At 34.3% G+C, this 15314-nt stretch overlaps 1 protein-coding gene across 4 annotated transcripts in view; it reads left to right on the top strand.

The window, feature by feature from the left end:
* Positions 1-15314, top strand: part of LOC150074890 (uncharacterized) — a 618385-nt gene that overhangs the window by 489097 nt on the left and 113974 nt on the right. For all 4 annotated transcript variants that reach the window (XM_090389408.1, XM_090389412.1, XM_090389409.1 and 1 more), the window contains one exon: positions 9241-9530. In XM_090389408.1, the coding sequence (XP_090245534.1) occupies positions 9241-9530 (290 nt within the window). The remainder of the gene's footprint in view (positions 1-9240; positions 9531-15314) is intronic.

The following is a 15314-nucleotide window of genomic DNA, read 5'->3' on the forward strand; positions in this document are numbered from 1 at the left end:
GTGCTTTACTTTACTTTTATAGCCTGTGGATAATATTCCTCCTATTTTCGCTTGTTAGAATCGCAGTCTAATAGAATTAAAATTCAATTAGCAAACATGATCACAGTGACCAGCATTTATTACATGTCGTATAGCTAATGGTATTTTATTATGGAGAGTCCATCGTAAAGTAATTTGATCATATGGTGAACCAATTGTAAAGCAGGGGTCCACTGTATTTGTATGTGGTTGAATAACAATGGTATTCTTCTTTATAGTATTAGTACGCTGCATATTTAGACTTGTCAATTCAGCCATACCAGATGTTTCAGTTGTGTCATTTTGGCATTGTCTGAGTTTGTCGACATAGATTGGCTGGTTAATTTCTCCTCTTATATGCATTGATGAGGGGATGTCAGGTTGGAAGATATCTAGAATAATAGGTTTTTATGTACTATTTGATACCAAGATGAAATTGTGTCAGCTATTCTGGATATAAACAAGGTAATATCATTGGAATTTGTTGTATGTGCTTGTTGGCAGGGGGGTTCGTCTATAAGGAACTTAACTTTAGTAATTTTGGTGGTTGCTTACTAATTCTTGCAAAAGGGTGACAGTTTCCAAAGACAGGTCTCAAGGTATTCTTTAAGATCCTTAGCATAGCATATCTATTAGACTTCGTGGTAAATGTCCAGATGATGTGTACTTTGATTTGATTTTTTTGGGTGATATAATGAAAGAATCCATCCAATCCCAGCAGTTAATTGGGCCTCTGTGTCCATTTTCATTTATAATTTGATTGCTGCAGCCCAATATTTTCCAGGATAGCTTGTTTTGCTGTGATCTTCTATTTTTATTTTAAAATATATATCTGCAAGTTTAATTTTTTAAAATAACATGTATATTTGTATAAATTGGATACACAACAAAAGAATATGCACGATTTCTAGTTTCAGCATGCTGAGTGGCGCTGTAATTGGTCTCGTGAGTGCAGCACACAGATAGTTCAAAATGGTGGATGTTACAGGTATGCAAATGCCTATCGAAATTCATAAGAGTCTCAAAAATGTTTATGGTGACAATACTGTACATGTGAGTACAGTTAGACGTTGGGTAAGACACTTTAAGAGTGGGGAACGTGACATTCTTGTCAAGGCCTAAAGCGGCCGGCCAGTAATGTCATGACAACAGACAAGAGCCTGATCGATGCACTGATCAAAAAGGAACTAACCTACTTCAAAGTTTGTGCCTGATGGGTCCCAAAAATGCTGACACATGAGGACAAAGAAGCTTGGAAAGCCATCTGTACGGAACTTCTCCAGTGCTATGAGAGTGAAGTAGAGGTTTTCTTTCACACATGGTCACAGGCGACAAAACCTTGATCCACCGTCATGACTCTGAAATGAAGATACAGTCTGGAGTGGCACCATTAAAATTCAAAGTGCAAGAAATTCAAAAGACAGCCTTCTGTTAGAAAAGTCATGACGACAGTTTTGGGACAAAGATGGAGTCTTGCTTGTGGATTTCTTGGAGCATGGCACCACAATCAACTCAGATTGATATGTGGAAATGTTAAAAGGTTAAAAGCCCGAATCCGTAGAGTTCAACCGGAGACAAAAAAACCTTAATGGGGTTCTTCTTCTCCATGACAGCGTACCACCCCACACCAGTCTGTGCATGATGGAGGCCATTGCAGAACTAGGGTGCACTGTTCTTCCTCACTCCTTGATAGCCTGGATCTTGTACCTTCTGACTATCACCTCTTTGGCCTACTTAAAGATGCACTCTGGAACCCATTTTTCAGATGATGACCAGCTGAAACACAGTGTTTGTGAAGCCCTGCGGAGCAAGAGTAAGAACTTTTACAGGATTGTAATACAGCATCTGACTCAGATGGCGAAAGTGCATAGTAAATGATGGTGGTTTTGTGGAAAAACAAGTGTGTTTATTAATAACTGAGGATTAATTGATGTAAAAGGCATAGTTGTAGGAATTAAATTTTCTGAGGAAAAAAAAATAGGGGACATTATTACAGGCTGGCCTCGATTAACGCGATTAATTCGTCCCGCGAGCGCATCACACAAAACCGAAACGTGTTAATCGAATATAATAATCAATAGGAAAAATTAGAATTCGTCCTTGACCTTCGGGAATGTCCATAAAGAATTTCTAAAATACCTTTTAAATAACTTTTTAACTGTATACAATGTAAAAGATAATGAAAATAACTATGGAATTAAATGTTTATTACATAAAACAGCGGTTCCCAAACTGTGCGCCACAGAATATTTAAAATTTTCGAGGGAAACGCAGCGATACTTGACATCTTTTTTTTTTTTTTTTTTTTTTTTTGTAGTTGTTTGTAGTTGGCTGTAGTTGGCGCATAGGCTTCTGTGGCCACAATGCACCTCCCAAGGTTTTTGCAGTACTTTGATCCAAGCCCGAGGCGGGAATCGAACCCGCGACCTTTGGGTTGCCAGGCAGGCACTTTACCCACCGAGCTAGCCTGGTCGGCACTTGACATCTGTCGGACACCGCGCGAATTACTAGCTCGAGGTAGTTCACAGTTTCAACATTTCTTATTAAGTTGTTTGGACCTAACTACTAAACGGAACTGTTAGGTATTTCTTTTGGTCTGGGTGCGCCTTGAAAAAATTACTGAGACACTAAGGGTGCTGTGAACCGAGAAAGTTTGGGAATCTCTGACTTCAAATACACAATGAAGAAATGACTGTTGCGGAAATATTTGAACAGTGTTGACTTTCTTTTCATCAATCAATTTCCGATAGCCGACAACAACCTTCTCTGGGCCCTGGCAAAATAAATATCGCAGAGAACCTCAAACCTTTTGTTTGAGGTTCTATGCGACACGAAAGATTTCATCTAATTCTTTTACCGTTATCTCCTTCGCGGTAACATTTTCATCTGGCTCATTTAAAAAATTGAATTTTTATGCAAGTGTGCATTGACTTTATTAGCAGGAGACAAACAGGTAACACGTCTTCTTCCGATAGTTGATGGAACACATCGAGGTGGGCAGCAGGCAAACATTTGTTTATTGACCGTACGACTTGCGGTAAGTTTAACACGCGATTCAAATCTTTTTCAACTATCGCATAGAAAAAAGAACAAAGATCGTGTTAACTGGAAATTTGTATCTTGTAAAGTGAAAAGTGGTATAATTTTTCAAATAGCGTTAATCGAACTCGCGTTATGTGAGGCCTGGCTGTATTATTATTATTATTAGCATTACTCATATGGTGTAAGGAAGCCTGAGGCTTATGCTGCACCAGCCAAAACAAATTCCCTATGAGAGAGAGAGAGAGAGAGAGAGAGAGAGAGAGAGAGAGAGAGAGAGAGGAATCATCAAGAAAGAGAAGAATGATGATATCCAGCTCAGGACCCTGGGTGTGCCCAGCCCATACTCACCAGATGTGAGCCCCTGGGGAATTACTTTCTTATCGCTCTTCGTAGCTTTTCCTAATCTTAATATAGTGTAAGCATTTGACAAAATATAATAGCGTAGCTTAATTTAATTTATTATGGTACTCACCTTTTTATAATTTGCATTGATGTAAGAATAAAATGGATGATAATTTTAAATTTAAGTTAGTATGAATAAGTTAGGATTTAAAAACAGAATTAAAATATGCGCAAGGAAGTAGAAGTGCACGTCTTGGTCCTTGGTTGTCAATGTTGAAATTGGAACAATTGAAGTTATATGGTTGGAAACAGAAGCCCAATAGCCATAACAAGTGGCTTTCATTTTACACGTCCTCAGTTGGTAGAATGAACACGTCTTAAGTTGGTAGCAATTATAGAATGAGAGTGAATGCGTGTATTTAAAAAGACTAAGTTACCGTGATGCTCCTGGATAGACATGTGAATCTCAGGTGCATGAGATTCCAGGCAGGTGCTATGTTATAGGGTAGTTTGGAATTTAATACTTGGAGAGTGGAATGGCGGCGAAACCATTCTATAACTAGGGCTTCGTATTGGAAAATTTTAAAACTGGATTTTAATTTGATAATAGGAATGGCTGAATCTACTAAGGGGGTGTGGTTGTGGGATTGAACATGTGTTGCTAATTCGGTATTGGACTGTCCCGTCCTAAAGCTATTGTAGTAGTAGTACGCATGTGTGTTTTATGTTTTGATGGAACCGTATTTTGTGGTGGTGCTACCAATGTAGCAAGCATTACAGTTATGTTGACATTTTATTAAGTAGACAATATTATTCATGTCACTAATGTGGTAATTGTGTGTGTCTTTATATGAGTTGAATAATGAACCTAGTTTATTATAAGATGAGAATGTAAGGGTGATATCGGTACCTCTGAATAAACGGCAGAATTGATTGGCAAAATTACTATGGTAAGGGAGGATAATACATGAATTATTATTGGAAATGTGTTTGGGTGGGTTGTTAATATTATTTTGGACTGTGATAATAGTTTTTGATTAATTGAATAGGATATTTCCTAGATATAAATTTACTTGTAAGATATTGAAGTTCATTATTAAGGTCATAATGTATGGAACTGTATTTTATAGCATTGTAAATTTGATTATAAAGGACTGCTTTTTTTTTGTGTTAAGAGGATGATGCGATTCAAAGTGTAAGTATTTGCCCGTGTGAGTATTTTTTCTAAAAATTCTTGTTCCTAGTTTTGTATCGCTTCTGTATATAATGAGGTTTGGAAAATTAATTTGTCCATTTTCTTCTAATTCCAGGGTATATTTTAATCTGTTATGCATGGAATTAAATTTAATGAAAAGATCATTTATTGTGGATTTGTGCCCTATTAAAAGGATATCGTCAGCGTATCATAAATAATTTAATATCTGGAGGGTATGGTTGTAATATATGATTTTCTACTGAGGCTAGGTAAATTTCAGATAGGGGAGCTGAGATCCCTTATCCCATAGGTAGGCCATAGGTTTGCTGGTAAATCTGATTAAGAAATCATAAGTATCTGGCATCTAATAGAAAAGTTGTGAGCTCTAGTATGCTATTAATTGAGTGGGAAGTGCGATTGGATAATGTTTTGTCGTCTGTTAAGAAATTACGTAATGTTGATGGCAAATGTACATTAGTGTACAACAAGACTACGTCAAAAGAGGGGCGCCTCCGTAGCCAGGTGGGAAGGAGCAGCAGTGCGTAGCACACGCTTCTTGATTAGACTGGGGTTCGAGCCCGTCACCACCAAATACGGAGGATGCGGAAAGGTCAGGGAATGACCACCGCACCGGAGCAATATGGCCTTAGTTGCTAATGCTCCTAAAAACCAAATAACAACAACGTCAAAAGAAGCTAGGATGTCATCATTGATTATTGTAATAGAGTTTATTTTTTCAAAGGTTTGGGAGGTATTGTTTACTTTGAATTTCAAAAATCTGGTAAGGGGGGAAATAATTTTGACCAGAAAGTAAGATAAATTAGTGAAAGATGATTTGCTGAAGGATATTATGGGTCAGTCCTCGTATAACACATGTTTGCATTACACGAATTCGGTCATACACAATTTATAAATAGGGGAACGATATCTTATATAACACGAACCGAATTCGCTTATGCACGATTCGCCTTTGTGTTTACAAGAAATGGCAGTCGAACGCAGAATCACCCCAACTGAACACAACACAATAGGAATGAAGAGAAGATTCTGAAAATGTATTTATGTTTTCTGTATCAGTGAAGGGGAAACACATTTCCCCATAATAACCAACACAATTCCAGCTGTCGGTATAATAGCAAATGCAATTAGATCAAGTTTACTACCAGTTTATAACAGATTACACTAGCAGAAACGCAACTGGAAATTGTTTTTATTGTTTTATTGTAGTAACCCCTAGAAATGTGCTTTAGTAAAATGTGAGGTGTTAATAGTGTATCTCTGCCTTTACGGTGTTGTTTATTCAGTTGCTACAGGTGCGCAACTTTGTTTATGTGTATCAATCGTGCCTCCTCATTTTGTAATTGTGCTTTATTCCCTAAAAATGAGAAAAATACTTTTAAAGGTGTGAAAAGGAAGCATCCTGGTGAAGACACTGCAGATTCACAGAGAAAAACAAAAGCAATATCAATAAACAGAGGCAGACTGGGTCAAAAATTCTTACCCGGGGAAATTTATAGTGGCCTCATACTATGGTTTATGGCCAAAATCACAACGGCCTCCGGCCCACCGGGGTTTCCACGGTAAGGTTTAAGGCCAGTCCGCCTCTGTCGATAGAGAAAAAATATGAAATTGTGAAACACTCTGAGCGAAATGAAAGACCATGTGATATTGCACGTGCTACAGGCTAAATGAGGCAACGCCGAGAAATACAAAGAATGCAGAGAAAATAAAAACAACTTTCATGGCAGGAACAACTCAAAGTGTAATTAAAATCCATTAGATTAAGACACAAAGAATTGGAAGAGATGGAACGGCTGTCATCTGTTTGGATCAAAAATCAAACAAAAAACAAGTTTGCTTATGATAGAAGCAAAAGCATTAACAATATTTTATTACGTAATAGTCGTAATAAAATATGTATGGTAAGTGTTTTATTACGATTATTTATTGTTTGGTAATGTTTTGGTTCCGAATGTGTGTTCAATCTTGGGTCGTCGGCACCTAACCCCACTTTTCCCATAGAGCCTGTTGTTTATATTGCACGATTTTGCATTGCACGAGGGCTTCCAGGAACACAACTATTGTGCTATACGAGGACTGACTGTACCAAACATATGCGGTAGAATCTTGTTTCGGATGCCAATCTGTTGAAGGGTGTATAAATTAATTTCATTGTTTGACCTTAATTTCCTTAAAATAATGTCAAGCTTATTTTTATGTTTGGAAATGGTATATGTGTTATCCAGTTTGTATGTATCTGAATCGGAGAGTATAGATTCCATTTTTTCTATTTATGTGCTTTTGTTTATAATTACTATGGAATCACCTTTGTCGGCTTTCTGGACTATAATATTTGGGTTGTTACGTATTTTTTGTAAGTTAATTAACTGTTGTTTGTTTATGTTGGGTTGGGGTTTGAATCTGGAGTTAAGAATTGAATTATTTTAAGGAAATTAAGGTCCAACAATGAAATTAATTTAAAAACCCTTCAACAGATTGGCATCCGAAACAATATTCTACCGCATATGTTTGGTATTACCAAACTCCATAAACCCAACCACCCACTAAGACCCATAATATCCTTCACCAAATCAGCTTTCACTAATTTATCTTCCTTCCTGGGGCGCCTCTGTAGCCAGGTGGGAAGGAGCAGCAGTATGTAGCACACGCTTCTTGATTAGACCGGGGTTCGAGCCCGTCACCACCAAATACAGAGGATGTGGAAAGGTCAGAGAATGACCACCGCATATTCCCGGAGCAATATGGCCTTGTTGCTAATGCTCCAAAATAACTAACTAACTAATTTCCTTCCTGGTAAAAATTATCTCCCCCCTCACCAGATTTTTGAAATTCGAAGTAAACAATACCTCCCAAACCTTTGAAAAAATAAACTCTATTACAATAACCAATGATGACATCCTAGCTTCTTTTGACGTAGTCTCGTTGTACACTAATGTACATTTGCCATAAACATTACAAACCTTACGTAATTTCTTAACAGACGACAAAACATTATCCAATTGCACTTCCCTCTTAATTAATAGCATACTAGAGCTCACAACTTTTCTATTAGATGCCAGATACTTACAATTTCTTAATCAGATTTACCAGCAAACCTATGGCCTACCTATGGGATAAGGGATCTCAGCTCCCCTATCTGAAATTTACGTAGCCTCCGTAGAAAATCATATATTACAACCATACCCCCCCAGATATTAAATTATTTATACGATACACTGACGATATCCTCTTAATAGGGCACAAATCCACAATAAATGATCTTTTCATTAAATTTAATTCCATGCATAATAGATTAAAATATACCCTGGAATTAGAAGAAAATGGACAAATTAATTTTCTAAACCTCACTATATACAGAAGCGATACAAAACTAGGAACAAGAATTTATAGAAAAAATACTCACACGGGCAAATACTTACACTTTGAATCGCATCATCCCCTTAACACAAAAAAAGCAGTCCTTTATAATCAAATTTACAATGCTATAAAATACAGTTCCACACATTGACCTTAATAATGAACTTCAATATCTTACAAGTAAATTTATATCTAGGAAATATCCTATTCAATTAATTAAACAAACTATTATCACAGTCCAAAATAATATTAACAACCCACCCAAACACATTTCCAATAATAATTCACGTATTATCCTCCCTTACCATAGAATTTTGCCAATCAATTCCGCTGTTTATTTAAAGGTACCGATATCACCCTTACATTCTCATCTTATAATAAACTAGGTTCATTATTCAGCTCATATAAAGATACACACAATTACCACATTAGTGACATGAATAATATTGTCTACTTAATAAAATGTCAACATAACTGTAATGCTTGCTACATTGGTAGCACCACCACAAAATTACGATTCCATCAAAACATCAGACACACGTGTGTACTACCACTACAATAGCTTTAGGACGGGACGGTCCAATACCGAATTAGCAACACATGTTCAATCCCACAACCACACCCCCTTAGTAGATTTAGCCATTCCTATTATCAAATTAAAATCCAGTTTTAAAATTTTCCAATACGGAGCCCTAGTTATAGAATGGTTTCGCCGCCATTCCACTCTCCAAGTATTAAATTCCAAACTACCCTATAACATATCACCGGCCTGGAATCTCATGCACCTGAGATTCCCACGTGTATCCAGGAGCATCACAGGGAACTTAGTCTTTTTAAATACACGCGTTCACTCTCATTCTACCAATGCCAACTGAAGATGTGTAAAACAAAAGCCACTTGTTATGGCTATTGGCCTTCTGTTTCCAACCATATAACTTCAATTGTTCCAATTTCAACAAGGACCAAGATGTGCACTTCTACTTCCTTGCACATATTTTAATTCTGTTTTTAAATCCTAACTTATTCATGCTAACTTAAATTTAAAATTATCATCCATTTTATTCTAACATCAATAACTTTTATAATTGATGTTTTACAATAGCTTTACTTTTATGGATGTGAACTAAATAGTAATAATTTGAACAGAGTTTTCCCTCAGAAATGTGAAATTGTTTATCTAATAATATAGAGATTAGCAAACCAAAAATAAACAGCTAAAATTGTACAAAATTTGACTAGTGTCTTATTTTGTTCTTTTGAATTAGAAATTGACATGTGACAGCCCTTTAAAAGGTAAGAAACGAATCAGGGATGACAAAGTACCTTGTGAGACAGATGAAGAACAAACCAGTCCAAAAAAGAAAAAACCTGTTAATGAAAGACCATCAAGTCCTTCAGAATCAACTACAACAGAAAGTAGCTGTGTATCAAATGAGGAGAATGGTCATGAGGGTGACAATGAAGAGCAAGACATTCTAAGCTCTCCTTCTTCACCTAGTGTTCCTAGCACTAGCCCACCACCTGTTTTGCCTGGAGAATCTGCTGAAGGAGAAAGGTATTTATATGATTTCTTCAATAATGTTTAACAAACAGAATTTAACTTCCATGTTTATGTATATTTTTAATTTTTCTATACTGAGAAAGGAGATTTGAGTGTTGTACAATTTCTAGTTTTTCATATTTCAATCTTATAGCTTGTTCGTTTATTTAGCCTGTAACTTAAGTCATTCTACAAGTTCTGTATAAAGTTAAGGAAAATAAGAAACAAACATTTTACAATACAAAAAGTATAAATTTTTGTATTGTAGCTGCTCTTTTGTTTACAAGGAGATTGTGATCTGCTGCATAAAAATGGTGCATGACTGTGTGGGATTGAAGGTATCTTGGTTGAGTAATTAAGAGTTCATGTAGTATAGATGTCACCTTTTGCAACTCAGTTTTTTGAAAGGTATTGAAATTTAATAAATTTTCTAAGAACAAAACAATACAAAAGTAGTTAATACACAGTGTGTAAGTAAATACTTGAGTTTCTATTCATTAAATACATTAACCATTTTAATATCTGAATTAGGAGAAGTTTTCAGGTGCAGTTAAGTTAGCTTTAAGTCTTCATGGAAATAAATTGTTCAAGAGTGGGATATTATGGTCTATATTCCACAGCTGCTATAGATGGATCCCACAGTATATCTTACAACACCAGATTATTTAGAGAATTGCAGAGGAGATTGCACTTGAAACTACTGCCAGTAGAAGAAGTATTCATATGATTAGTGATGCTTTGGCTGAGAAAAGATTACTTACATACACAAAAAAGTCCATTAATAGAAATTATATTACATTTTTCAAAACTTTAATAGGCTGAAATTAATGTATACTAAGGTTATATTTGAGTTGGGCATTATTGAAATAAATTTTCATTTGAATAAAAGTTAGAATATAAAATCATTCGTATAGAATAATTATATATTAGAATATAAAATTTTAAAAATAATTTATTTGTTATTCAAGTTTATTATTTCTTGGACAATGAATTATTTATTATTTTTATTTGAACTTCGAATAAATTATTACCCATTGTTTCTTTTAATATCATGTAAAAGCTCCATGCTGTGTGGTTTAACTGTTGTTGTGAGTTATTTGTTAATTATTTATCCTTGCATTACAGAAACATAGTTTCTGATTTTCATAATTGACATCAACAAAGGGATACAGAGACTGATAATTTGTAGATGATGTGAAGATTGGGAGAGTTGAGTGATTAATGATCAGTACCAAGCAGGGGGCTTCTTGAGGTTGACTTGGATAGGCTTCAAGGATGGTGTTGTCTTAGAGAATAGTAGCCCCAAAATAACTTACCTACTTGGTGGGATGACTTAAAAAGAGTAGAGGAAGAAAGGGATTTGGGAATTACAATACAGTTGGACATGAAGTTTTCCCTGGTTAAGTTTTGATGCTAGTGTTTGGCATCTTTGTGAACTGTAGGAAAATGTTTTGTCATTGAAACCTAATCATAAAGATTTAGTGGAAAAATTGCAAAACAGTGTTTGTGTGGCTTATTATTATTTTTAAAAGACATTGTACCAAGATTGAATTCCATAAATAAGCAAGTACAAGCAAGTAACTCGACAATTATTGATGCAATGTTTATAGTTGATAAACTTAAAAATATCTCAAATGATCTTATACATCAAGCTGAGAGTGATAATTTTTCGATTTTTCCTTTTCTATATAGTTTTATAAATATGATATCTAACAGAAGAGTTTGAACAAATATTAAAAATAAAATTACATATTGTTTGAAATCTTTAAACACTGAACTGAATGCAAGATTTCAAGAACTTGATTTCTTTAAATCTATTTCTTTTGTAACATTTCCTTTTCAAGAAATAGATGGAAAGTTTTGAATTATTACACAACAGACTAGCCTCATTTTCTATACTTAGCTGGACAAATGTAAAATTTTCCTTAATGGAAATTCATAATAATGATAGATTGAAAATGGTTTTCAATGATAAAAACTCAACAATAGTATCATTTTGGATGGATTTGTATAACAATTCAAGCAAATATAAAGAATTAGCTAGGTAGCTCTTATTGATATTTCCAACAACAGTTTACTGTGAACAAGCTTTTAGTACATTGCATTTTATTAAAAATAAATATAACCAATTAACAGATGAGAGTTCGGAGGCAGCAATGAGACTAGCATTGGAAGATAGAACCGAAAAAAAAAAAAATAAATAAAAAATTTCCTTTTGAAAAATTATTAAAGTAATTTTTGCATTATATATGTTTTGGAATACTATGTTCAATTGTTGTTGTGCTTTTTGTTGCATTTACTGTTTTATTTTAATATGTTTTGGGGTATTATGTTTTGTTATGCTTACCATTTTATTTTAATAAATTTTCATTTTTTGCATGTTCATAGATCTTTATTACTATGCATTAGATTATCTGATGTTTAAAAAAAAATCAAAACGAGGTTTATTACTCTATAGCCCATTTAATTAATAATAAAGATTTTATAATTATTTCTTCATATAATTCGGTTACATATGAAAAGAAAATTTAGAAACTTAAATACCACATAATGGTGTTTGACCACCCATCCGATATTTTTTAATTTGTTTTTATATTTGCAGTTTAATAGCAAAGTTCTACAAAATTCAAAAATATGTTTCTCAGCTGACTTCAGGATAGCATCTTAAATTACATATCCTCTTATTATTAGTTACAGTTTTTACAATTACTTTAGGAATTTTATTATTATTCCAATGTTATATGCATATAAATTCAATCTAACTATTATTATTATTATCGGTAAAATAAATTTCTTAATAAAAAAGGAATTGTGCAGCCACCAGTTAAAAATACTCTTTGGGGAACCACTGCACTAGACAATGTAGGATATTGGTGTTGGGAATTACTATTTCAGTTTATAAAATTTACAAAACTGGAACATCTGCTAAGGCAGATAATACAAAGGTTTAGTATTTGCTATTTGGTCTCAGTACCCCTTGTGTCCTTAAACATAATACCAACATCAGTATTTGCCACACATCTTTATTGTTAAAATCATTTTGCTCCTTAATGAACTTTTCATATTTAGGGTGTCAAACATAATTTAAATATTGTACTAGCATCATATGATCTGGTGTCATTATGTAGACACCCAGCCTACAATTTGTGTGTTGAAAGAGTTCTGTTTGACAAGCTTACACTTGTCCTTGATTCAGGGGGACAGAACACACACACACACACACACACACACACACACACACACACACACACACACACACACACACACACACACACACACACACACACAGCATGTTTATAAAGTCCTTGTACATTTTAAATGTTTAAAAATTAGTTCAATCAAGGTAGAATATTCAGGAGTATCTAGTCAGCTCAAAAATCATTTCAAACGAAGAGTTGCATCTTCTACAATAATACACCACCATTGATATGAGTATAGTATTAACTAGTTACAACTTCTTACATATCACATTGCTTAAAAAAATAAAAATGCACAACCCTCAATCCTGATAGTATTATAAAATTAATCATGTTTCTTATCCATGCAAAGCATTTCAGATTTTTTTGCATTTATATACAGGCATGCCTCAATTAACGTGATTAATTCGTCCCACGAGCGCATCGCGCAAAACGGAAACGCGTTAATCGAATATCATAACCAATAGGAAAAATTATTATTGGTCCTTGACCTTCTGGAATGTCCATAAAGAATTTTAAAAATACCTTTTAAATAACTTTTTAACTGTATATAATGTAAAAGATAATGAAAATAATTATGGAATTAAATGTTTATTGCATAAAACAGCGGTTCTTAAACTGTGCGCCGCAGAATATTTTAAATTTTCGAGGGAAACACAGCGATACTCGAACATCTGTCGGACACCACGCGAACTACTAGCTCGAGGTAGTTCACAGTTTCAGCATTTCTTATTAAGTTGTTTGGACCTAACTACTAAACGAAACTGTTAGGTATTTCTTTTGGTCTGGGTGCACCTTGAAAAAATTACTGAGACATTAAAGGCACCGTGAACCGAGAAACTTTGGGAACCTCTGACATAAAATACACAATGAAGAAATTACTGTTGCGGAAATATTTGAACAGTGTTGACTTTCTCTTTTCATCAATCAATTTCTGATAGCCGACAACAATCTTCTCTGGGCCCTGGTGAAATAAATATCGCGGAGAACATCAAACCTTTTGTTTGAGGTTCTATGCGATACGAAAGATTTCATCTAATTCTTTTACCTTTATCTCCTTTGCGGTAACATTTTCATCTGGCTCATTTAAAAATTTGAATTTTTAAATGTAAGTCTGCATTGACTTTATTAGCAGGAGACAAACACATCTTCTTCCGATAGTTGATGGAACACACCGAGGCGGGCAGCAGGCAAACGTTTGTTTATTGACCGTACAACTCGCGGTAAGCTTAACGCGCGATTGAAATCTTTTTCAACTCTCGCATAAAAAAAAAAGATCACGTTAACTGGAAATTTGTCAAGTGAAAAGTGGTATCATTTTCAAATAGCGTTAACTGAATATCGCGTTATGCGAGGCCTAGCTGTAAACTTGACTGAAATATGTATTCCCAGTATGCTTGGGAATTTCTGCTCTCCTTGCAGAAATCTGTATAATATATTCACATTGCATTTTAAATCCTTTCCCCCTTAAATATTTAAGTTGTTTATATAGTATACCAGATTTCTTTGACATTGCAAGGTTGGTGTAAATAAAAATTAATATTTTCCATGTGTCTGTGTGTGGCTTTTTCATATACTTGTTTTAAGTATGTAATTCTTCTCTTAAAATAACCGTGATGCTTTAAAATCTTCAGCAACATGCTTAAAAATGCACTAGAATAAGAATCTAATAGTATTAATGTTATAAATCATAATTCACATGCTTAAAACAAGTACTTATAGAAAACACATACAGAGAAATTCCCTCTTTTTATTTTATTAATACCGTCCTTATAGTGATGAAGAAATCTCTAACATACACACGGCAGTAAATATTGTTCTAATGAGAATGATTTAAAAACACAGAATTGCAATATGTAATTAATGCATTTTCAAACAGAAAATGTTTTTAAAAAATCATTCCATATATTCTATTAGAAACTAAGAATACATTAGACAATTCTCTTGCAACAAAATGCAAGATGGTTCTCTAATGTAGGGTAATTATCAAACTTACTCTTTCTTCCCATTAGCAAGGCACTGAAAATTTTTTTTTTTTTTTTTTTCAGGAACAGACATTATCCTAATCTTTTCTTACAATAAACTAGACTCCCAGTTATGATAATCAGGTCATCAGTAATATAGTCTGCTTAACTGAGTGCTAACCAAGTTGCAATACATGTTATGGTTCTACAGTTGTCAACTTCTCCATCTCAGTACCATAATATAGTTTGTTACAGTCTTAAAAAAAAAAAAAACAATAGACAAATTTCTGATAAAATAAAAATTTAGAAGGGTTTTTTTTTTTTTTTTTTTTTTGCAAATAGAGCACACTAAAAGTTGGGTCAATGAGTCAGCATTATCTTCTCATGCATCTGGTGTTGGGCTCAGGTATTACGTCATCTAGGTGAGGGAGGGGGTGAATAGAGGGGGAGTGATTAGCCGTGTGTGTCAACACTGTCAGTCTTTCGGTGCAGTTCGTCCCATTCTATTGTTTACGTTTGGTTGTTTCTGCGTTTTACGTAATTGTGATTTCTACATATTTTATAATAAATACATAATAAATGTTTATCATTATGGCCTCGTGGGATAAAGAAGTAAAGTGTAATTGTGTTTACTTGAG

Source organism: Mastigoproctus giganteus, unplaced genomic scaffold (assembly GCF_048544385.1).
Source record: "Mastigoproctus giganteus isolate SK-2022 unplaced genomic scaffold, ASM4854438v1 scaffold_16, whole genome shotgun sequence".
Lineage (NCBI taxonomy): Eukaryota > Metazoa > Arthropoda > Arachnida > Uropygi > Thelyphonidae > Mastigoproctus > Mastigoproctus giganteus.